Below are 24881 nucleotides of genomic sequence, written 5' to 3' on the forward strand. Positions count from 1 at the left end.
GCAGAGTTCATTTAAAGAGGAATGAAGAGTCAGTGGTAGGTGCTGTCAGTGTGAACATTATGGTGACGTTCATCCTGAGATCGTTTGACCGATACTCAGCAAGACAGCCGAGAGCCAGCTGTGCCAGGGGGGCTGCCGGAGTGTTCGGCATAAGCTTGGTGAGGTGAGTGGATGGGCGTAACTGCAGATAATAAGATACAGGCAGGATCTGCATCCCACAGAGAGCAGCAAAGGCGGGAGGCAGTGAGCTCAGAACAAGGCGCCAGGGTTCAGTCCCCAAGGCTGAGTTTCACGAGGGCAGATTTAGTCACCGTCTCCCCGCGGTTTGTGAACCGTGCATTTATCTACCCTCCTCATAAAGTTCCTGAGGTAAGAAAGATTGATCCCCAGCTCCGAAAAAAAAAAAAAAAAAAAAAAAAAGAAAGAGCGGCTTTAAGCAGAGAAGCCCAGCACATAGTGCAAAGCCCACAGCGTAAACTCCTACAAGAAATGGGAAGATTAAGCTACTTACAATTAATTCATGACCCCGTAAGATGACCGATCTCAAAATATGAACATGTCTAAGTTCTAAGGGAGCCTTATCAGGCTCCACTCACTTTATCTAATTATTTGTTTATCTTGAGAGTATTATTCTGGAAAGGACTTTAACAAGCCAAGCTCCTCAAGGGACCACACTTTTTCCAGCTCTGTCACAAAGGACAGGACACAGTCCAGGCAAATTGGTTCGCTTCTTCAAGGCTCATGGGCCAAGCTAGAACTAAGCACCAGCTACTGAAACAGTGACTATGTAGTCTGTCTACCCCCCACTCTCTTCTGCTACTTCCGGTCATACCAAAGGTACCCAAAAATCCCTCTCAGATATAATAATATAATAACATTAGAGATTACCATATTCTTTAACTTCAAAGTATGCAGTTCCAGTCGTTGTAAAATCCTTCTTATATTTAGCTTTAATTGTCCATACACCATACCTGTGGAAGCGAAATATTTAAAGGCGTAGATGTCATTAAATATCTCTAATTTTGCCATAGGCAATTTAGCTAATTCATTTTTAAAGATGTTAGAATGTACATAGGCACGTAAGTACTTTGCGGGTTATTCCAAAACAACAAACAGAAAGAGTTGACTGTTTTTCTTTCAATAACAAAAATTATTTATTAATTAGATTTTCTCATATTGTATTATTTTTCCAGGTATTTTTATCTTAATACAGTCACTGTGTTTAACTTAAAGGGCTGACGATAACTTCAGAATTCACTTAATTCTTAAGGACGGCAACATGATATTACAGTCTGTGATAGATCAGAAGATGCACAGCAATCTCTCTAGAAACTCGCAACGCAGAGGCTGTGCTTGTATGGGTGATAAAGTTTACACCTCATATAGAGTAATGACTGGAGATGAGGTGTGGTTTATCTAAAAATGAAACGACTTAGTTAAAAAAACTCCATTCCAAAGTATTTACCAAGCACTAGAGCAAACAATAGAGTAATAACAATGAATGACGACGTGAAGGGGCCGCAGTCTTCAGAGTTAAGAGTCCATGTGAGTTGGAGTCCTCCTGTTTCTGCACCTGAGCAGGCTTGAGGAGACCAAGTCACTTGGCCCTCTTTGTGACGTGAGAACATGCTGTTATCAGCTGGGCCCTGAGTATTGAGGTTATCCTCAGCAATGATTAAAGGATCTCCATCAAGTACCTCATCCTGTGACTGCCAAGACGCAACAAGCAGTCCGGGTGAGGGACTGCTCTCTGGAGTTTCCAGTCAACTGGAAACCACAAAGGCAAGAGCATGGCAGCAGGCATCCCACTCATAACCCCAGCACTGCCACTACAGCTGGAGTCGGTTTGTGTCTCTTTGTCGGTTTGTCATGAAGAATGAATTCCAGGCCACCCTGAGCTAGAGTGAGATCCTTCCCCAAAGCCAAGCAAAGCTCGAGAAAATAAATAAAAAGACACGGAGGTGAGTATCTCAAAGACAATACCAAGGGGCAGGGGTGAGGGTAGGCCACACCCAGAAACGGTGTCAGCAAAGGCGAAGTGTGGCCCTGAGGATGAGGTACAGCTCAGCCTGGAAGACAGTGAAGCATGCTCTAAAGGAGGTGACTAGTGCCAGTTAATATTCTCATAGTGATGCATATAGCCACGGGACAAGATGAACTTTGAGATAACAACAGTAATGGCGAGGAGCTCAAATCTGTGCTGTAGAGTACATAGTAATTTCAAGAAAGCACAGAATCTAAAAATTATCCAGTTTTCTGAAGCTCCCCAGTTTCAATACCTACATTACTTTAGAACAATATAACTATATTTAGAACAATATACCTATGCTTTAGAGTAATGCATCTACACCGATTTCCTTCTTAGAGAGCATGGGGAAATGACCAGAGCACGACTGAGGTTCTGTAGCAGCTGTTGGCAGATTCTCATGTCTAATTCATGCTGCGCTTCTCTCCCTTAGAAGCAGGACCGGGTCTCCATCCCTACCTACCTTGCTGCTTCTGGTCCTCTATGTTACATTGTAGCTGTATACAGACACGTGGTAGCTAAATAGGAAGTGTGTGCATGTGTGTTTCAGACAGAGCTCTGCTTCCCAGGCTGGGGATGAAGCGCTGGGCTCCTCCAGCGCCAGCCTCCTGAGTATCTGGGATGGTGGTGGGCTCAGCCTCACTAAAGATTCCTCACATTCGCATCCCTGGTGCTCTGCTGACACTAGGTGGCTCCACTTGATTGTGTCGGTCCTTGCCAGCCAAAAGTTCCAGACATGCTTTTTTAGAGAAAATTTGCTCGATAACACACTTTTTTTTTTTTTTGTACTTACTTGGGATTAGATGGAATCTTGAAGTCAGGAAAAGAGATAATTCCAGTATAATCATTTTCTTCTACGATGTCAACTTCTGTTCCTTCGGGATCCTTTGAATAGAAACAGACATCCACACCTTAGTTCACTTTCTGTTAGGGTAAAAGAATATCCGAGATGGATAATTCACAAGCACTAGAGATTTGTCATTACTGTGTGTGCATAAATGTTCTGCCTGTGTGCACGTCTGTGTATGTCTGTGTACCACTGTCTGTCTGGTGTCTGAGTAGGTGGTGAGCCTTCATGCGGGTGCAAGGGCTTGAACCTGGGTCCTTTGCAAGAACAACCTTTGCAATCGAGCTCTTGACCGATGAGCCAACTGTCTGGCCCTGTTGATTACTTCTTGATGGGCATGCTTTTAAAAAGTAAGTAGACCAAGGATGGGTTTTGATGTTTTAGATCAGCATCCTCCCCTTGATAATTAGCTTGGATGAGCATCCTATGTGTCCGTCGGAGAGGCGCGGATCTATAATGCTTCGTTCACATTGTTTAGTGGCATCCGATGATTTAGTGAGGATGGAATCATGGAGGGAGATTCCTCAATAAACAAGTTAAAGTATTATTTACAGAAAGAAAATACTTACTACGAAAGTTAAGACAGTCTCCCGTTTGGCTGGCTTCAAGTCGTCACTCAGAGAGTAGACTCTAATCTTTACTGCAAAAAACATGTGGCATCATCAGAAACTAGCAGGCACAGTTTCTATCTTTCATTCGTTTATTTACTCCATCTTTCCACTTTAACTTTTCAGTCAGGGTTTCATTTAGTTTGTTAGCCTGGCGTTGAACTCACCCTGAAGCCCAGGGTGGCCTTGAACTCATAATCCTCCTGCCTCAGCCTCTCACATAGCTGGGATTGCAGGCTTAGGCCACCAGGCCCAGTATGTATGTATATATATTTAATTTTACAGTCCTTAATGAGAAACTCTCATTTGAAAGGCTGTATTCACAATCCATAAATGAAAATGTATATTTAAAAAAAGAGACCCTTCGGATTCATGTAAGGGACTACTTGTATTGAATTTAACATACGGTTCACTGTGTTACATACGTTTGCAAATGGCCTTTGGGAACACATCCTTGATGTAAATAACTTGTATCTGTGACTGTTTACCAAGTAGCTACCATGTGGTTAGATGGGAGTATGAGGTGTTTTTATCAGAGTAGCAGTAAATGGGCAGTTTGATCCAGACAGTATATGTTTTTTCTACTTACAAAATCCAGTGGGACTAAAACACTCTGACTGAAAGCAAGTTGGAGGAGAAAGGATTTGTTTCAGCTCACAGCTCTCAGGTGATACTCCATCCCTGAAGGAGAAGGAGCTCAAGGGAGAGGCCTGGAGGCAAGGACTGAACTGGGGGCTATGGAGGAACCCTGCTTACTGGCTTGTTCTTTCTGGCTTGCTTAGCCTTTTTAATAAATTCAGGGCTGTTTGCCCAGGGCTGTTACCCCTCCCATTATGGACATGACCCACCTATATCAATATTGGTACAACTCCATGAAGCAAAGTGTATTATCTTTTTTTTTTCCCCAGAAAAAGAAGACGGGCTGTGAGAGGCTAATTCACAGGCTACTACATAGTCAACAAACACTCATGCTTGGATCTGACCCCGATTAAAATGGCACCTGTAGGTTGATGTCATTATGCAGGTGAAGGCATAGAATGAGGCCTGTCATTGGATGAGAAGGAAGGATAGGCGGGAGAAAAGTTTTAGAGAGAGGAGGAGACCGGAGCCAGAGAGAGGGAGCAGCCGAGAGAACGTGGCAGGGGATGTTAAGATTTCTCTCTGTACATTTACAAGTTGTTATCAATATTCTTAATGGATGGATGTGTACAGAATTTTGTGCTGTTTAGATGGGCAATTATATCTTATCAATTGGATCTGAGGTTCTTGCGTGACGTGTTCTTTCACATGGTGACTTGAGGTCAAGAGAGTGAGTGGTGGCAGGACAAACCGGGCCCATCACGGAATTGGGATGTGTATGCCTGGCGTGGTGGCAACCTGCCTTGGGAACTAGAGATTGCTTCTGGTTTCAGAGAGTAGCCATTGGCAGTGTGATATGGGATGGAGATTAGTGGGTGAGATGCTTTGTTGACTGAGATGAAAATATGTAACAGATGTCATGTGGTCCTACGGTGCCAGCCCTGGTGTGGGATAAAAGAAACCTTTTTTTAATTATACCAAAACAGGCGCCAGAGTCTGTTTTTTAACTACTCTATTTTGCTATCTGTCATCAACAGAAAAATATTTATAAGAAGTTATCTTGTTAACTAGAGTAAGTAAGGACACCAGATTTTCTTATCAGTCAAGTTATGATGGGAAAACACGAGGTCATTCCCAAAGGAAGCCTTAAAAATCAAGAAAGGTCCTGGGATTTGGGCTCTAGACTACATACCTGCTATACAAGAGTGATGACCCTGAGTGGTGGGTAGTGTAGATGGCACCCATTCCAGGATGCATCCTCTGTGATAGGAGGGGAAGGTGAGGTTATTCTTAATTTTGTGTATAATTGGGTTGAAATGAGACTGTAGATTTTCCTTTTCAAAAAAAAATCATCATCTTTCCCCTCCCCTCAACTCTAAAAAAGTTTGTGTGTCTGGGAGTTGTGTACGATGTATGCAGTGCCTTCAGAGGCCAGAAGAGGACGGTAGATTCCTCTGGGACCAGACTTACAGAAATTGTGAGCTGTGCGTAATCAAACCTGGGTTTATTAATGGCAGTATTCTTTTTTTTTTTGGTTCTTTTTTTTTCGGAGCTGGGGACCGAACCCAGGGCCTTGCGCTTCCTAGGCAAGCACTCTACCACTGAGCTAAATCCCCAACCCCTAATGGCAGTATTCTTAACTGCTGAGCCATCTCCCTAGTCCTCAGTTGTCTTTTGCCAGTCAAGAGCTCATACTATTTTGGTAAACGACATCCTCATCCTCTCCAGACTTTTCCTGCCTGAGCCAATCATAGCAAGAGCTGTATCACGTCACCGCTGACGTCATCCAGAACCATCAACATTAGCACATCACGTGGTGGCTTTACAGTGCAGCACTCGGATCCTGCCTCCCTTTCTCTGTCCTTCCCCAACAACAATCTTATTAACGGACTCTCATTGCTTCCTCCTTCCATATACACGTCTCTCATAGAGCACCCTTGATGTGCAAGGAGAGACGAAGGAATTGATTTTGTAAACACGCGAACATGAGGAGAAGCATCTATACTTTCCTGTGTAAATCAGGGCTTTCCTCAACCACAGGGTTTAGGCTGGTTACTCCCCCTTCCCTCTGTACCAGAAGATTTATGACTTATGGCACTGTTTTAACTGATATTCTCATTGATAAATAGCCTTTGAATATTAACACTCACACATTCTCATGATCTTGCCTGTCTCTTCTGAAACATCTAGTTTCCCCAGGCTGGGTGGGTTTTTTTCTCCCCATTTTTTATAAACACAGTTCATATTTTTGTTAAAATTTTATTTGCAATAAAATCCATTTGTTAATGAGTAATGCTTAGGAAGTGCCCCCCACCGCGCTCCCGACAGGGTTTCTTTGTGTAGCCCTGGCTGACCTAGAACTAGCTCAGTAGACCAGGCTGTCCTTTTTTTTTTTCCTTTTTTTTTTTTTCCTTTTTTTTTTTTTTCGGAGCTGGGGACCGAACCCAGGGCCTTGCGCTTGCTAGGCAAGTGCTCTACCACTGAGGTAAATCCCCAACCCCGCAGGCTGTCCTTGAACTCGGAGAGATCCACCTGCCTCTGCCTCTCCAGTGCTGGGATTAAATATGTGTGCACCACCAGCAGCCTGCAAGGAGGATTTTTATCTCCTTAGAAATAACTGATAATGTGGTAAATTGTAGAGAGCTGCGACGTGCCGCACCTCAAAGATGGCGCTGGTTTCCGCCTTCCACCCTCCCAACGGTGAGCGGTGAGCGCTCCTTGCAGTAAACAAGTCCTTATTTGGCTATGTCTGCCTGGCCCACTAGCTTCCACATAGTGACAGCCTATCTACATGACCCACGTGGCTCGCTAGGACTGGCCAGTGCTAGCTATTTAAGTGTGGTGCAGGGTGTTCCCCGGGTAGAGAGACAGTCAAGAGAGAGAGTCAGAATGGAGAGAAAGACAGAAGAGAGAGAAGGGAGAGAGTCAGAAGAGAGAGAGAGAGAGAGAGAGAGAGAGAGAGTCAGAAGGAAAGAGTCAGAAGAGGGAGAGGGAGTCAGAAGAGAGAGAGTCAGAGAAGGAGAGAGAGTCAGAAGAGATAGAGGTCAGAAGATTGTATAAAGGTTCCTGAGTAAAACTGCTTGAAGAAGATCTCCTGTGGTCGTGTCTTCCTTGCTGGTTGAGGTTGGGTGCGGCAGTAAATGTACTTTTTGATTTTTCACTCTGTTTAGAAATTTCTCTATAAATAAAAACCCACAGTGCTATTTGAAAATATAAAAGCAACTAGGGACTAAGGACTGTTTTTGATGTGGGAGTCAGGGGTAGAAACCTTTCTCCACTCAATTTCACGTGTCCAAAAGGTCTAAAAATGCAATGTCAATTTTCACACATACTCACACACACACACACACACACACACACAAACACAAACACACACACGATTTATACTCTACCTGACTGGTCTGGAGTGTAAACAGGTTTGTCTGTATGGATGAAGAGAAATCCATTGTCATAGGTTATTGGTATTTTCTTCGATTTCGAAAAGTGCATTGACACAACTTCCAGATACACGTGAGAGACTGGGTTTTCATCTCTGGGAAATTGTTTGGGCGGTAACTGTAAAAATAATCACGGAAGGGCATCACTCTCAGCATGCCACGAACCCACAGCCAACTTGTTAGAACCAAAACACAATACTCGAGTTACAACATTTAGGAAGTTACGGTATAGCCTGGCACCAAAGCCCAGTGATCAGACCTTCAAGGTCACTCTGGGCTGCCTAGCGAAACCCAATCCCCCAAACCAACCAATCCAGTGGACAAACAGAAGCAACAAAATGTACCAAGAGCTACAAGAGTTTTGCCAAAAGCCCTTCACTGTCTAATGTCATGATGAAAATTGACCTTTAAGCAATTGAAAGTCGTTTGTTTACTGTAGGAACTCTGAAGATTTGCCTGGGAAGATAGCTCAACTGGTAAACTTCTTATCTTGCAAGCATGAAGTCCAGAATTCAAGGCCCCAAACCCATGTTACAAAAAATCTGGGTGTTTTGGGTCAGAACCTGGGAGGTAGAAACAGATTCCTAGAGATTGCTGCCTGGCCAGCCTAGTCTACTTGGTGAGCTCCAGGCCAGTGAGAGTGAGAGACCCTGTCAAAAAAACAAGGATGATGGATGGCAACCGAGAATCCACAGCTGAAGTTGTCATCTGGTATGGTCACTTGCACACATGCGTGCAACAAACACACACACACACACACACACACACACACACAGGGGTGGGCACAGTCTAGAAGTAAAAAAACCAAACAGAAACAACAAACAAAACCAGAATGATTGGGCAGATCTGCAGTCCAGCCAGACAGAAATCTGGGATCTAAATACCCATGCCATATCCCACTGAGTGCTAGGATCTCTTCTTTGGAATTGATGGGAACAGAGCTGGGTAGTTCTAGAGTCAAAGCACTCTCCCGGAATCCAGGGTGGATATCGGGACTATTCTGGCTCTGGCTGACTACCTCTAGATACAGTGTTGAAATGTCTGAACCAGAGAGGAGAGTGAGGGGCTCGTTAGCTCTGCAGAACAGGGATGAGGGTGGCAAGTGCTTCCGGCTTTTGGAGGGTGTGCCAGCGGAAAACACACCAACAGCCCTTTCTAGCACCAGAGTCCTCAAGACTCCTCTCAGCTTCTGACTCTGGGACTTATGACACAAGGATCAGCCCAGGAAACCTAACACCACAAAGGTTCAGCTCTCATGAGAAAAGACCAAGCCAAATAGGCAAAGGGAAACCAAGATGATTCAGAGTTAGTGTCCAAACTGGAGAGGGATGGCCCCTGTGCTGAGGTGTGCGACCACAGAGAATAGTGCACCCTTGTACACATGATGACTACATAAAGACACTCTGTGTCTGAACACACATATGTGATGACCACATAAAGACAGGTCTGTACATGAACACACACACACACATGTGATGACCACACCATATAAAGACAGTCTGTGCTGAACACACACACACATGTGATGACCACATAAAGATAGGTCTGTACATGAACACACACACACATGTGATGACCACACCACATAAAGACAGGTCTGTGCCTGAATACACACACATGTGATGACCACATGAAGATAGTCTGTGCCTGAACACACACACACACACACACACACACACACACACACACACATACACACAAACGATGACTACACCACATAAAGACAGGTCGGTACTTGAACATACACATGCAATGACCACATAAAGACAGTCTGTGCCTGAACACACACATGTGATGACCACATGAAGACAGTCTGTGCCTGAACACACACATGTGATGACCACATGAAGACAGTCTGTACCTGAACACACACATGTGATGACCACATGAAGACAGGTCTGTACCTGAACACACACATGTGATGACTACACCACATGAAGACAGTCTGTGCCTGAACACACACACACACACACACACACACACACACACACACACACACGATGACTACACCACATAAAGACAGGTCTGTACTTGAACATATACATGCAATGACCACATAAAGACAGTCTGTGCCTGAACACTCACATGTGATGACCACATGAAGACAGTCTGTACCTGAACACACACACATGATGACCACACCACATAAAGACAGGTCTGTACTTGAACATATACATGCAATGACCACATGAAGACAGGTCTGTACCTGAACACACACATGTGATGATCACATGAAGACAGTCTGTGCCTGAACACACCCATGTGATGACCACATGAAGACAGTCTGTGCCTGAACACACCCATGTGATGACCACATGAAGACAGTCTGTACCTGAATACACACATGTGATGACCACATGAAGACAGTCTGTACCTGAACACACACGTGGCTTTATGGAGATAGTCCATATGTACTGAGACAAGTGACCGCACAGGGACAGATGCTATTTAATATCTAAATGTAATGCTGTAGACAACCGCACTGCCTTACTCTCCCAGAGTGCACAGGAGTGCCCATGTCTCTTTCTGGTGATGCGATTTTTTAGGTTGTGTGGTTCCATTTTTTAACCCTTTCTGTTTTCATTCCACCTTTAACTGGGGCTGCTTCATTCCTCTCTTCTTCTTTATTGATCCCCATTTACATTTCTCCCCATCTTTCCTTGTTTTGATGCTAACAGCTCATTTGACTTAACTTAAAGTACTTTAGCTGATATTTCCTTTCATCCTTACTTTTATAGCTAACACCTAACTCACGCTATACTATCCTTGATCCTTTATTGTCCTAAAAGTATTGGTGTTGAAAGAGTGGTTGTTTTTAATACAGTAATGTACTCTTACTGTATTTTTATAGCAGGCCTGCTTATCAGTTGTGGTTGTTTCTGCAATTAGAATTCTACTCTCAGAGTAGCAACGGAGACCTTGTCTGGTCCCCTGAGCATGTGGGCTGAGAGTATGGCCACTGGGCCAGATTCCCAGCCTAGAGTTGGAGGAATAACAACTCAGCCCTACTACAACTTGGTCCCCCTTGAAGGGGGAAATATTTTAACTGAAAAAATTACAGGTGATTTAAAAAAGACATAATCAGTGACCTAATCCCAGTTGCTCAAGTTCAATTTAAGAAACAAAAGAAATATAAAATCACAACACGACTCATCCCCCAAATTACCAAGCCACAGAAATGGGTCCCAATGAATGTGAATTAGATGAAGACTCAAAGAATTTGAAATAACAATTATAAAAATGTTCAAGAAACTCAGAAAGTACATTAATAGATTTCTGAATGAATTAAAAGAGAATAAAAAATATGAATTGAAATAAAGAAGCCAATAGAAAACATGAGAGGGGAATTCAATAAAAAGAAATAGTAAAACAAATCAAATCGAAATGAAAACCTCAACAAGATGAATTTAAAAATTCAAGGTGAGCCCTGTCCAGTAGAGGGGATCAAGTGGAAGGTGTGGGTTTAAGGTAATACAGATAGATCACTTAGCACAACCAGATAATGAGTATAATAAAATAACAGTATGAACATGACATTTACCATTTATGGGGCACCATGAAAAAACACCTAGGTCATTGTTCATGGGCAAAGAAGAGTTCTCAGCAGAAACTCCAAGTGCCAAGAGAGCGCAAGTGATGTATTTTTTACAACTGCCAAATCAGATTACTATATCAGCAAAGGTATCCCTCATAAGTAAAGTGTAAGGAAAACCTTCCGACAGTAAACACTGGCTAAAAGAGCTATGACCACGTATCAGGGTCCTAGAACCACTCGAAAGGCTTCTTCACCACGAAGAGAAAGATGAAACATTAAGCCACAGGAAAGAATAAGGCACAAATGAGGACCAGAGAGCACCAAACACTACAGGACAAGGCGATAGGGTTTAGCAATACATCTTTCAATAGTAACTCTGAATAACAATAGACTCAATTCTCCATCCACAAAGCACAGTGTGGCAGACTGATCCTAAACATAAAACTTCTCTGTTTGTTGACTGCAAGAAACACACCTTACTGGCAAAGACAGCTACCTTAGTGTGGAAGGGGCAAAAGGAATTCCAAGCAGATGGACTAGCAAGTGCCACTACCGTGACACCTGAAAAGAAATAAACTTAAAAACTACTGAAAGGGCTGGAGAGAGGGCTCAGTGGTTAAAAGCGCCGACTCCTCTTCCAGAGGTCCTGAGTTCAAATCCCAGCAACCACATGGTGGCTCACAACCATCCGTGATGTGATCTTGGTGCCCTCTTCTGGCGTACAGGCATACATGCAGGCAGAATACTGTATACATAATAAATAAATCTTAAAAAAAAAAAACTAGCCAAAAAGATAAGACTTGATATTAGTTAAGGCAACAATCTATCAGGAAGGCATGGTGATCCTAGACATATGTGCGCTGAACATGAGCTCATCCAGAGCATAAAGCGAACACCCCTGGATGAAAGTCACAGACTGACATAAACACAGTAATCATGGTTGCCTTCAGTGTCATACTCTCACCAGACCCCCCTCCCCAAAACCAACCAAGAAACATTATTTTTAAATGGTATTTTATGTCAAAGAGGCTCAACCAAACATCCATGGAATATTTTACTGAAGCATTGAAGAAAACATATTTTTTTCCCTCAGTAACCCACAGAACTTTTTCTGAAACACACCGCTTTTTAGGGCACGAAGCCTGTCTAGCTGAATAAAAAGGTTGGAATGATTTCTTTGATTCTATCCAAGGACAGTGGATTCAAACGACAAGTTGGGGGGCGGGAGAAATGATAGAAAATGCAGTTATGGAGGTTGAACAACTCATCACTGAGTAATGAAGAAGTCCTCGAAGACCAGGAGAGGAATTGAAACCCTGCGAGAATCAAATAGCAATGAAAACATAAAATAACCTGGAGGATAGCAGTTCTCAGAAGGAATTTTATAGCTATAAATGCCTGCATTAAAAAAACACACTTGGTATGCACTCATTGATAAGTGAATATTAGCCAAAAAGCTCGAATTACCCAAGATGCAATCCACAGACCACAGGAAGTACAAGAAGAAGGATGACCAAAATGAGGATGCTCCCACTACTTTTTAAAAGGGGAAAAAATATCCATAGGAGAGGATATGGAAGGAAAGTTTAGAGCAGCAACTGAAGGAACGGCCATTCAGAGCCTGCCCCACATGTGGCCCATAATATATACAGCCACCAAAACTAGATAAGATTGATGAAGCTAAAAAATGCATGCTGAAAGGAACTGGATATAGATCTCTCCTGAGCATGTCAAATACAGAGGTCAATGCTAGCAGCAAACCACTGAACTGAGAACAGGACTCCCTTGAGGGGAATTAAAGGAAGGATTGAAAGAGGTGAAGGAGCTTGCAACCCCATAAGAACAACAATGCCAACCAACCAGAACTCCCAGGGACTAAACCACTACTGAAAGACTAAACATGGACTGACCCAGGGCTCCAACTGCATATGTAGCAGAGAACAGCCTTGTTGGTGCACCAGTGGAAGGGGAAGCCCTTGGTCCTGCCAAGGTTGGACTCCCAGTGCAGGGGTATAAGGGGGGACAGTAAGGGGTATGGATGAGGGGAATACACATATGGGGGAGGGGAAGGGAGAGGATGGGGGCTTATGGGCAGAAAACCAGGAAGAGGAATAACATTTAAAATATAAGTAAAGAAATATATCTAATTAAAAAAATCAGAAATCACAAACAATGATGCACTCCACCTTCTTAAAGAACATGAACAAGTCAAACTTCAAATAAGTAGATGGGAAGAAATGAATTTTATGAGTGAATTGTTTCTCTGAAAAGACAAGACTGGGCTGGGCCAATTGCTCAGTGGAAAAGAGGTAGTGCTTTTGCAAGAGGACCCGATAGGCTCCCACAGCCACATCAGGTGGCTCACAACCATCTGCAACTCCAGCCCCAGGGGGATCTAACACTTCTGACCTCCGTGGGCACCAGCATTCTTGTCACATACACACCCACTCCCAAAAACACAGTCATGCGATTGAAATTAAAATTGATCTAAGAACAAGATTCACAAGTTTATAGCTATATTAGAAGAGACAGAGAGAGGATAGATTACATACATATAGACAGATGACAGATAATGTCATAATAGACAGGTAAGTGATAGATAGATGATCGATACATAGATAATGGACAGATGATGGATAGTGCATAGGTAAACTAAAACCAGAGATGAAATACAGACACTACCACAGATATTAACAAACTTCAGACTCATCAGGATAAACTTGGAAAACCTGTATTATAATACATTTGAAAAACAAGAAGCAAACTGGCCCCAACGGTTCAGGAAATAAGCAATACCCAGAACTAAAAAACATAATTGAAAAATTATTTTTTTTCCCTGTAGAACAAAGAGAACAAGAGAGAAAATGGCTTACATAGCAGGGGAAACCTTTGTGCTGTCTGTTGGATAGAGAATTAGTATCTGGAATAAAGAACTTTGAAAATGAAAACAACCTAAGTCACAGACTGGCTAGGGACACGAGCACACAGCTCGTCCACAGTGGAGCACAGGTGATGAATGGACCTGTGGAAATCCGCTCTACATCCCTGGCCATCTGCAGAGGCCAATGAGATTGAGAGGCCATCTCACTCCATTAAACGACTATCACGACAAAAAAAAATGGTCAATGCTGGTGACAATGTGCAGAAATGGGTATATTACATTTATTATATTATATATTGCTAGTGGGGACGTGGATAGGTGCAGTCCCTGGGAAAGGCAGTGTGGAAGGCCCCAAAAACAGAGCTATGAGGTGGATAACTGGGTATAGCGCTTGGGTATACACCAGGAGGGGTACATGCCACAGAGCTGCTTCCACATCCGTCTCTGTCATTGCACCCCTCATGGGGCCCAAGCTTCAGAGCCAGTCTGCTTGTCCATCAACAGATAAGCGGATGCAGAAACTGCAGTACATGCCCACAGTGGAGTTTCAGTCAGCCACACAACTGCTGGGAAATGGGTATAGCTAGAGGTCTTCAGAGTAAGTGCAATGAGCCAGACCCAGAAACAAATACTGCATGTTTGCATGGTTTTTGTCATTGTGGATCCTAGATTGTACACGTATACATACACACACGCACATACATGCACATGTGCACACACATGCACATACACACACTCAATCATCTCACACACGTGCACACACACTCACGCAGACACACAACACATTCTCGCACACATGCATGTACACATATGCACACATGTTCATGCACATACACATATACACATGCATGCACACTCACACACACACACACTCAGATACACACACACTGACATACATAGATACACACACACACTGACATAAAGAAATAGAAGGGAAAAAAAAGAAATAGAAGGGAGACTTGACGAGCAAGCAGGAGGGGGAGAAAAGAAAGGGAAGGAGAGGAGAGGCTGAGGGAGAGCACCGTGGTCAAAGCACATGGCATACTTAAAAGAATTTGTGTATATGAATCCATCAGTATTCATAGTGAACACGCTCAAAAAAAAAAGTTGAAATCTTGCTTCTAACCAAACAGAACTAAAATGTCTCAATGAAAAGTTATTTGATTGGTTTGTTCTTTTTATTCTTTGTGTTTTCAGTGAGAGTTGCTGTCCACGGGAGTCAATAAGCCACAGCATGAGGGTTATGTATGTACAATTCAGAATGGTAAAGTTTAACACATTTCAAACAAGCCTCCAGCAGTGTACTCCAGATCATATGCTTGTTCAGTTCACACTTTTCCATGTCTAATGTTCACTTTAAAAGTACTTTCAGTTCATCTCCAAAATGCTTTCATAGAGAATATTTTATTTTTGAGGATGTGAGTATGGCCAGATCACAAAACCCAACGTAATTTTTCTGTTCAGAGCCCTGTGCTTCATCCATCACTAGTGACTGGTAACCATCTTGAAACCCCACAGCTGGGGGATGATGCTAATGAATGCAATTTTACCAATGCTCGAACTTGGCGTAAGTTTTTACCAAAAATACATTTAAAAAAAAAAACAAGGAATAAATACATACTGTCAACAGTGCTGAGTTCTGGAATTTGTTTTCCGGCGACAAGTTAACATAGCCGGAAGAGTAGGTCACTTTTTTGTCAGGATAGCTTTTCAGAGAGATCGTTGCGTCAAAGGCTTCGGTGTAGCCATGGGCTTGAATTACGACATTTTCGGATGATCCGACCCGGAAGATTTTGGGTGCTGAAATGACGTAGCTGTCAAAACAGGAAAGAGAAGGCTCACTACCTCTGCTTGAAGGCTTTCTTACATTCTGCTATTTTTCTTTCACTCCAGATTAATTAAAAAAAAATTAAGCCAGGTGGTAGTGGCGCATGCCTTTAATTTCAGCATGAGGCTAGCCTGGTCTACATAGTGAGTTCCAGGACAGTCAGGGCTATACAGAGAAATCTGTAATCAAAAAAAATTTATTTAATAAAAATAATATTTTGAAAGTCAAAATTTATTATGCTGGGAAAAAAAACAAGTTTTCCAGGAAGGAACAGGGTGAAATTAAATCCAGGCAGCAGCTAAGAGATTGATTTATATTTAGTATATATTTGTATTTGTTCTCTTTGTAATAGGACCTTCCTGGGATGATGCACCCACGGAAGAGTTAACGGTGCTGACTAAAATACGTAAATTTGGTCATTTTTTCTAAGCCAGGAAGATTTTTAGTATAGGCACCAAGCGTTGAACTTGCTGTTTGTGAACAGAACAGTCGAAGTGAAGTCACTAGTCTGAGACTCGAATCACAAATCAGCTAACAGGAGGGAATCTTAGAAATATCTTACACTGATAGATAGCTACAGACAAAGGTGGAGATCCGTAAATGAAGGTTCTTTTGAGGGCTAAAATAATGTCAGTGGCATTAATAACATACAACAGTAATGCTAACAGTAACGGCAGATTCAGGCTGTCCTCAGATGCTGGCGAGCCTGTCAGCATTTTACGTGGGACTCTTAACCTCTACAAGAAGGGAATGATTCAGACTGCATAGCTATTCTCATTTTATACACAACCAGAGGTTAATTCCCTCAAGGTCACTTGGCTTATAAATGAATGAGCTGGGACTTTACCTCCAGGTCTGTTTCAGCTGCTAAGCAACACTGAAGGCAACAGTCCAAGGGTTAGCCAACCATAGATTGCTCTCTTGTTTTTCCAAGCAATTGCTACAAGAGGGGGATTTCCTCTCTGCAAGCTTTTGAAACAATGTTTTAAAGAGTGCTTTGTCAACTGAGAAGTACGGGTGATGCCATTGGGAACTCATTGCAAGAGTGTCTAGTTTGAATAGGAAGAGCTGCATATGTGATCACCTAGGAAAATAAATGTGTTAACCCCAATAATTGAGAGTCTCAGCAGACTCTGGGCACACTACTCCCCATGCCCCACCACCTAAGAGTTATTGCGAGCTTCTATGAACACGGAGGACATTTTCTAAGCCTTAAAAATCACTAGCTCTTTAGTAACGAAGATGTTAGTTTGTTAAGGGTTAAGACCTTTAAATGATCTGCACTGAACTTGAGCAGTTTGCTTCTAGAACTAAGACTCTCAACAGCTGTCCTAATCTGAATCAAGAGTTTTTGAAATTCAGAAAATTTCAAACACACATGCACACAAGCAAGCACGCACACACACACACTAGCTTCATGCGCCCATGCACGCACACATTTGATCCCAGGAACCCACACAGTGGAAGGAGAGACCTGCCTCTTAGGTGTTCTCTGAGTTCCACATGTTTGCTGTGTAATGTGCATGCGTATACCTCTCCCGTATATACACACACACACAAATACATAAATGTTTTAAGGCACTGGCTGCAGAGCTTCCCTCCATGTAAGCTGGTCCGTATGGATGCAGCAGCCCCCGCATAGCTAGAAAGTTCACCTTGCCTATTTTTTTCGCACTCTCAGAAGCAGCCCAGGCCCTTGAACTGACATAGACAGGGATCTCACTTGGGTTGTTCCTATTTTTCTGCAGACATTGGCACAGGACCAACCATTTCTATTTGCATCTGGCCTTTGTAAGAGATCCTTTCCTAGATTTGCTTTAAAACAGTGACCCCTAGGCTTCTGTAAGCCCTTTTTTCTGCATAATACTAAAACTACCTGCCCTTACTTAGTCATTCGGTCATTGGGTCATTCATTCATTCATTCATTCATTCATTCATTCCCTCATTGCTTCTTCACCTAGAATACAAGCTCTTCCACCTGAAGAACCCATGACAAGGAAGTTGTTCGGGGCACCATCTTTCATGGACTGAAAAACGTCTCAAGTCTCAGTAAAGCACATCTGGTCAGTTGTGTCTATGGGTTGTTTGGGCGGAGAATTAACTAACTAGGGACTGTCAACCACATCCCTGTGGATAATGACAGCATATTGTCAACCAACGGATCATGTGCAAAGGAACGAGTAGCCTCTTGAGTGTAGCATCCTCTCTCTACTTCTTAGCTGCCCCAACAGGAACTACCCTGTCTGTCATACCCTTCCAGTAGGTGATGGCTAAAACCTCAGAAGTCTTTCTGAAGTAAAATCCTTCTTTAAATTGCTTAGGTCCAGTATTTGTCTCAGTGGTAAGAAAGCTAGCTAGAATGAGGGTCAAAAACGTTTGCAGAATCACCGAGCGGTTAACCACTGTGCTATAAATGTCACACTCTCTCATGTTTTCAGAGAAAGAGAGGCCCTTTTATATAAGGGCCAATGCGGTAGACCAGGAAGAATTCACTTAGGACACAAATCCCGAAGCCCGGGTTCTGATATTGAATCTCAAGCTCCCTGAGCATGTCTGTCAAAAAGGAATAAATAAAAAAAGCTAAGGTAATGGGGGTAACTGTGGTCTTGTGGTAAAATCTCGGAGTAGACCTGTGCGGCTTGCTTTGACATCTGTCTAGGTTGTCTTTACATTTGCCTCTCTAGAGATGCATTTCTGTTGAAGTTGGGGAGGAAATGAAGTGGCAAACAGGAAACCTCAGTAAGAATCCTCTCTTCCTATCAGGGTGAACTTTGGCCAGTCACTTTTCCTGGTGGGCTTGTCATCGTGTGTGGACCCAGCAGGCTCAGCATTTTAGCAAACACATGTAGTACCAGCTAACCAGGGGACGGATGCCAGAGATTTATGAAGGCATGTGATTGGAGACCAGCCTAGACAACACAGCCAAACCTCATCTTTAGATAGACAGACAGACAGACAGATGGACGAACAGATGGACGGACAGATGGATGGATGAATGGATGGACGGATGGACGGATGGACAGACAGATGGATGGATGGATAGATAGACAGATTGATAGATAAGTTCAGTGAGATAATGTTCAGTTAACTTCCAATACTAAGCTATCTGTACACATGACAATCACCATTTAAAAGGACAAGATTTTGGTAACAGTGAAATTATATGACAAGTTGGGTCGTGAGTATAGAAGTCATTACGACCATAGCTTTGAATTTGATCCCTGAGATGGGAATGCTTTGGGGCCCTCTATAAAATAATCTGATCTCTCGTTAATTAGATGTATGGTCACTAACGATTAGGTTTATATGACCACCGTATTCAAGTTACCCTGGCTAAACTGCCCTTAGACCCAGGACAGCGCAAACTGAGCATCAAGGACAAGTTAAGTACTGAATGCCAAGGGAACCGACCATCTTGTTTTTCCTTCCTGCTGAACAGGAGAAGGAATAGCCATTCCTGTCATCTTTACAGGTGGCTGTCCCACAGGAACGGCCATGGTGCTAGCCCCTCACCAAATCGATCACTTCCATGGCTTTGTGTGGGGCTGAGGCTGTTCATTTACCATTAGAGAAGGGGACGGTTGTTTTCAAATGAGCACAACTCCGCTGAACCTCTGACACAACTACGGTGCCTAAGAAAATGACGATCACTCATTTTACTTACGTTTGTTCCTGTCCCCAGGTCTTGTCCAGGAAAATTAAAAGGCAAAGTAGTCCCCAAAGGCCCATGGCTGGAAGCGGCATAAACCCACGGGCATGACCTTCCTGTGACCACTTTCCTTCTAAATAAACGGAGTTTGAAGAATTTGGGTAAATTAGTTCTCTGGTTAATTATTAATGTCAGAGAAAAAGATCTTTAAGTGAGAAAGCTAAACTCAGAAATGGGCATGAGAGGGTGTTTTAATGAACATAAAATAGGTTTTAACATCCTTTAATGTCCAGTAACAAAGACAGGGGTGTTTAACATTAACCTAAACCCTAGGACTTATTTTAATGTCTACAAGCACTCCAACGTGGGTGCTTGCCCTCCATAAAGAAAGTGGCAGGAGCCAGGAGTTGCTTTGCCTCTGGCTTTCTTTTGTTACCTTGAAGGTGGTTTGTACCACCTTCAAAATTGCTTCTGGTAGGTTCCATTTGTTCCTGAGACTGACGGGAGACCCACTTGGATTTCATTGTAAATGGATAGCTTTAGAATGAAGGAGTCTGACTTAGAGACATGATGGTAGCCCCCTCAGTACCAGTAATAGTCAAACGAGTCTGCAGAGGGGTCCATGCCAGTCTAGAGGAGACATGGGGCAGTGAATGGAAAAAGGTTGTGGGGTGGATGGGAACCCTGAGGAGATGCTCTTGTCATTCCCCCAACCAGACACTTGGTGCTTAAAAGGGGATGTGTGTCTGTCTATAAATGCACATGTCACTCTTCCAAAGTTCACATACAATCAGAGAATATTTTAAGTATTTCTGCTTTTCGGTGAGGATTTCAATAGCTTAATGCAAGAACTCAAAGATGAACTTAAATCAATAGTATTCCCTGCGACAGTTTGTTTTCTTCCTTTCTTTTTAAAAATGTTGGTGTTCAGAGACAGGGTTTCTCTACACAGCCCTGGTTGTCCTTGAATTTACTGTATAGACCAGGCTGGCCTCCAACTCCTAGAGGTCTGCCTGCCTCTGCATCCCAAGTGCTGGGATTAGAAGAATGCATTACTGGACCTCACAACAGCTGATCTTCAGAACTCGATTATAATTAAGGAAAATTAAGGAAAAAAACCTTTTTATACTTTTAGTTGAATTTATTTTATGTTTTATGTGCATTAGAAATTTTTATTTGTGCCTTTCTTTTGTTAGTGTTCATTTGTATGTTAGTATGTAGTATGTGCTGTGTTTTAAGGTAACAAAGAAATGTCCAGGGCTGGAAGATGTGTTCCGTTGGTAGAGGACCTGCTTAGCATGCTCAGCCCTGGGTGGAGCCCTAGCCTTGCATGAATATTAGGTATGGTAATGAGCACAGCACTCCGGAGGTAGAGGCAGGAGGATCAGAAGTTAGAGCTCAGCAGCTCTCTGCTCCCAAACCCCGTGGGAGAGAGACCTCACCGCCTGATCAGGTGGGCACTCCCGAGGCTGCAGAGCGGAGGAGACCACCAACACTGCCCACCCCTGCCCACATCCCTGGCCCAAGAGGCAACTGTATAAGGCCTCTGGGTTCCCGTAGGGGAGGGCCCAGGAGCGGCAGGATCCCTGCGCCTGAGACACCGCCGGAACCTGAAGGAAACAGACCGGATAAACAGTTCTCTGCACCCAAATCCCGTGGGAGGGAGAGCTAAACCTTCAGAGAGGCAGACACGCCTGGGAAACCAGAAGAGACTGCACTCTGTGCACATCCAGACGCCAGAGGAAAACACCAAACGCCATCTGGAACCCTGGTGCACGGAGGCTCCCGGAAAGAGCGGCGCAGATCTTCCCAGTTGCTGCCGCCGAGGAGAGGACTTAGGCAGTACCCCACGAGCAAACTTGAGCCTTGGAACCACAGGTAGGACCAACTTTTCCCCTGCAAGAAACCTGCCTGGTGAACTCAAGACACAGGCCCACAGGAACAGCTGAAGACCTGTAGAGAGGAAAAACTACACGCCCGAAAGCAGAACACTCTGTCCCCATAACTGGCTGAAAGAAAACAGGAAAACAGGTCTACAGCACTCCTGACACACAGGCTTATAGGACAGTCTAGCCACGGTCAGAAATAGCAGAACAAAGTAACACTAGAGATAATCTGATGGCGAGAGGCAAGCGCAGGAACCCAAGCAACAGAAACCAAGACTACATGGCATCATCGGAGCCCAATTCTCCCACCAAAGCAAACACAGAATATCCAAACACACCAGAAAAGCAAGATCTAGTTTCAAAATCATATTTGATCATGATGCTGGAGGACTTCAAGAAAGACATAAAGAACTCCCTTAGAGAACAAGTAGAAGCCTACAGAAAGGAATTGCAAAAATCCCTGAAAGAATTCCAGGAAAACACAATCAAACAGTTGAAGGAATTAAAAATGGAAATAGAAGCAATCAAGAAAGAACACATGGAAACAACCCTGGACATAGAAAATCAAAAGAAAAGACAAGGAGCTGTAGATACAAGCTTCACCAACAGAATACAAGAGATGGAAGAGAGAATCTCAGGAGCAGAAGATTCCATAGAAATCATTGACTCAACTGTCAAAGATAATGTAAAACGGAAAAAGCTACTGGTCCAAAACATACAGGAAATCCAGGACTCAATGAGAAGATCAAACCTAAGGATAATAGGTATAGAAGAGAGTGAAGACTCCCAGCTCAAAGGACCAGTAAATATCTTCAACAAAATCATAGAAGAAAACTTCCCTAACCTAAAAAAAGAGATACCCATAGGCATACAAGAAGCCTACAGAACTCCAAATAGATTGGACCAGAAAAGAAACACCTCCCGTCACATAATTGTCAAAACACCAAACGCACAAAATAAAGAAAGAATATTAAAAGCAGTAAGGGGAAAAGGTCAAGTAACATATAAAGGCAGACCTATCAGAATCACACCAGACTTTTCGCCAGAAACTATGAAGGCCAGAAGATCCTGGACAGATGTCATACAGACCCTAAGAGAACACAAATGCCAGCCCAGGTTACTGTATCCTGCAAAACTCTCAATTAACATAGATGGAGAAACCAAGATATTCCATGACAAAACCAAATTTACACACTATCTTTCTACAAATCCAGCACTACAAAGGATAATAAAGGGTAAAGCCCAACATAAGGAGGCAAGCTATACCCTAGAAGAAGCAAGAAACTAATCGTCTTGGCAACAAAACAAAGAGAATGAAAGCACACAAACATAACCTCACATCCAAATATGAATATAACAGGAAGCAATAATCACTATTCCTTAATATCTCTCAATATCAATGGCCTCAACTCCCCAATAAAAAGACATAGATTAACAAACTGGATACGCAATGAGGACCCTGCATTCTGCTGCCTACAGGAAACACACCTCAGAGACAAAGACAGACACTACCTCAGAGTGAAAGGCTGGAAAACAACTTTCCAAGCAAATGGTCAGAAGAAGCAAGCTGGAGTAGCCATTCTAATATCAAATAAAATCAATTTTCAATTAAAAGTCATCAAAAAAGATAAGGAAGGACACTTCATATTCATCAAAGGAAAAATCCACCAAGATGAACTCTCAATCCTCATCTTCGGTTGGTTTATATACAAGTGTGCAATTTCTAGGCTTGAAAGTAAAATGATGCTATCTGGTGCTGGATAGAGGAGCCTTATTTTTTATTATGGCAGCTTGCTATTTTTGTAACATGGTGATTTGGTTGAACACATTAAAGTACAGTAGTAACTGATCTCCCCCTCTTCCTGGATGAGTGAGGAGATGATTAAATGTTGATGTCAGCATCCATGAGCATATTCAGATGAGCTTCTGCTTCTGTTGAAAAGGATGCTGTGTTTGATTGTGGTCCGAAGCTTTGAAGCACTACTTGGCATCTCCTTCCTTGGAGGTCTCACTGTTTAAACATAACAGATTTGATAGCTTGTTGGTAAGGTGAGGTCCAGCTTGTCTCCACTAGGTCATCTTCATGTGAATCCGGTGGTTATACGGTTTTGTTCTAGGGATATTTCATTTTTTTAATAACGGTTTTAGCTGACATTCATGGAGAGAATGAATCCTTAGAAGTGTGCCACTAGTGAAAGGAAATCCTGTCTAGAGTATGTTTCTTTACAAAGCTGTGTCACACCATCCTTTGGGCCCTCTGCTGGAAAAGTAGAATCAAGTCTCAAATAATGCCTTTTAAATTGTATCCTCTAGTATTATAGATGTAGGACAGTACTGTATCATATCTCTGTGGATGTAAAATAGCTTGTACCTGCTTTATGATACGTAGTAGTGACCGTGCTTTATCAGAGCTGTTTTTAATGATGTTGCTCAGAATGTTTTCTTTCCAGATGATGATTGAGAAGCTAATTTAAAAAAAAATGGTGCCAGGTACCACAAGAGTAACAGAACTGTGCTGTTTTCTCTGGTTTTGTTTTTTTACTTTTTTTTTTTTAATAGAGTGTGCTGGATGTCTCTACAGTTTTGTTCAGATGACTGCAGAACCTGGAAAAGCTGTTGCTGCTGTTGATGCATAACACACTGCTATTATTGGTCTTTTTATATAAATATAAATATATATATATATATATATACAGATATATAATTTGAATTTTTTGAAACTTTACCTGTGCTGTCAACTTTCGAAAAAAGTATCCCCGTTTACTGTGTTGAGTTGGCACTGTACAGAAATTAACAGCCATATTGGTCTAGAAATGTTGAACTTAAGTTTTTTCCATTTGTACAGGGGTAACACACTGTATTAAATATGTAAGGTCTTATATACGTGGGTTTGATTACAAAAACTAATAAAGTATTCTCTAAATAAAAAAAAAGAGAGAAAAAAATGGACTCCCAAAAAAAAAGATAAATAAATAAATAAATAAATAAATAAATAAATAAATAAATAAAAAGAAGTTAGAGCTCATCCTTGCCAATTTCAAGGCCAGGCTTGGCAACATGAGACCCTGCCTTTAATAATGACAATAATAATAATAATAATAATAATAACAACAACAACAACAACAATAGTAATGAAATAGTAATAGATGTCTAAACACAGTCCTAGATGTCAGCTGTTTGATAATACTGCAACGACAACCTTTACTTTGAATCAATATGTTTTTATATACCAACACTTTGATATTAAAAGAAAAAGTAGCAAGAAAAACTTTACACACTATTTTACTAGTAGTGTTTCTTTTATACATATCATTGAAATGGAAAACGAAACCTGCCACTAGCCCATTTATTTCCAAAGAAAACTTGTAAAATGATTAAGCTGGGTTGCAAAAGATGGGTCGAGCTAAAACAAACAGGACTTTTGTGGTCATTTTCGGGAAACAAAACTTAAGAGAGAGCGGGAATGCCCGGTTAAATAGGTAATAGTTATACTTCAAGTGCAAGGAAAGGAGAGCCTTTTTGTGCTCCGAGGGCAAATACTAGTACGTGGTATTTTCAAAACGCTCTTGGAGAAAATGTTTAACAAATGACGGTTCTCAACAACT

At 42.4% G+C, this 24881-nt stretch overlaps 1 protein-coding gene across 1 annotated transcript in view; it reads right to left on the reverse strand.

Annotated features, from left to right (window-relative positions):
- The window catches only part of C5 (complement C5), a 98449-nt gene extending 78906 nt beyond the window's left edge, over nt 1-19543 (reverse strand). Inside the window, 6 exon segments of the mRNA NM_053020.1 lie at nt 889-971; nt 2820-2911; nt 3443-3513; nt 7453-7615; nt 15535-15727; nt 19406-19543. Coding sequence (NP_444179.1) covers nt 889-971; nt 2820-2911; nt 3443-3513; nt 7453-7615; nt 15535-15727; nt 19406-19485 — 682 coding nt within the window. The 5' untranslated portion in view covers nt 19486-19543.
- Nucleotides 19544-24881: the final 5338 nt, after the last annotated feature.

This window comes from Rattus norvegicus, chromosome 3, assembly GCF_021556685.1.
Source record: "Rattus norvegicus strain SHRSP/BbbUtx chromosome 3, alternate assembly SHRSP_T2T, whole genome shotgun sequence".
Classification (NCBI taxonomy): Eukaryota; Metazoa; Chordata; class Mammalia; order Rodentia; family Muridae; genus Rattus; species Rattus norvegicus.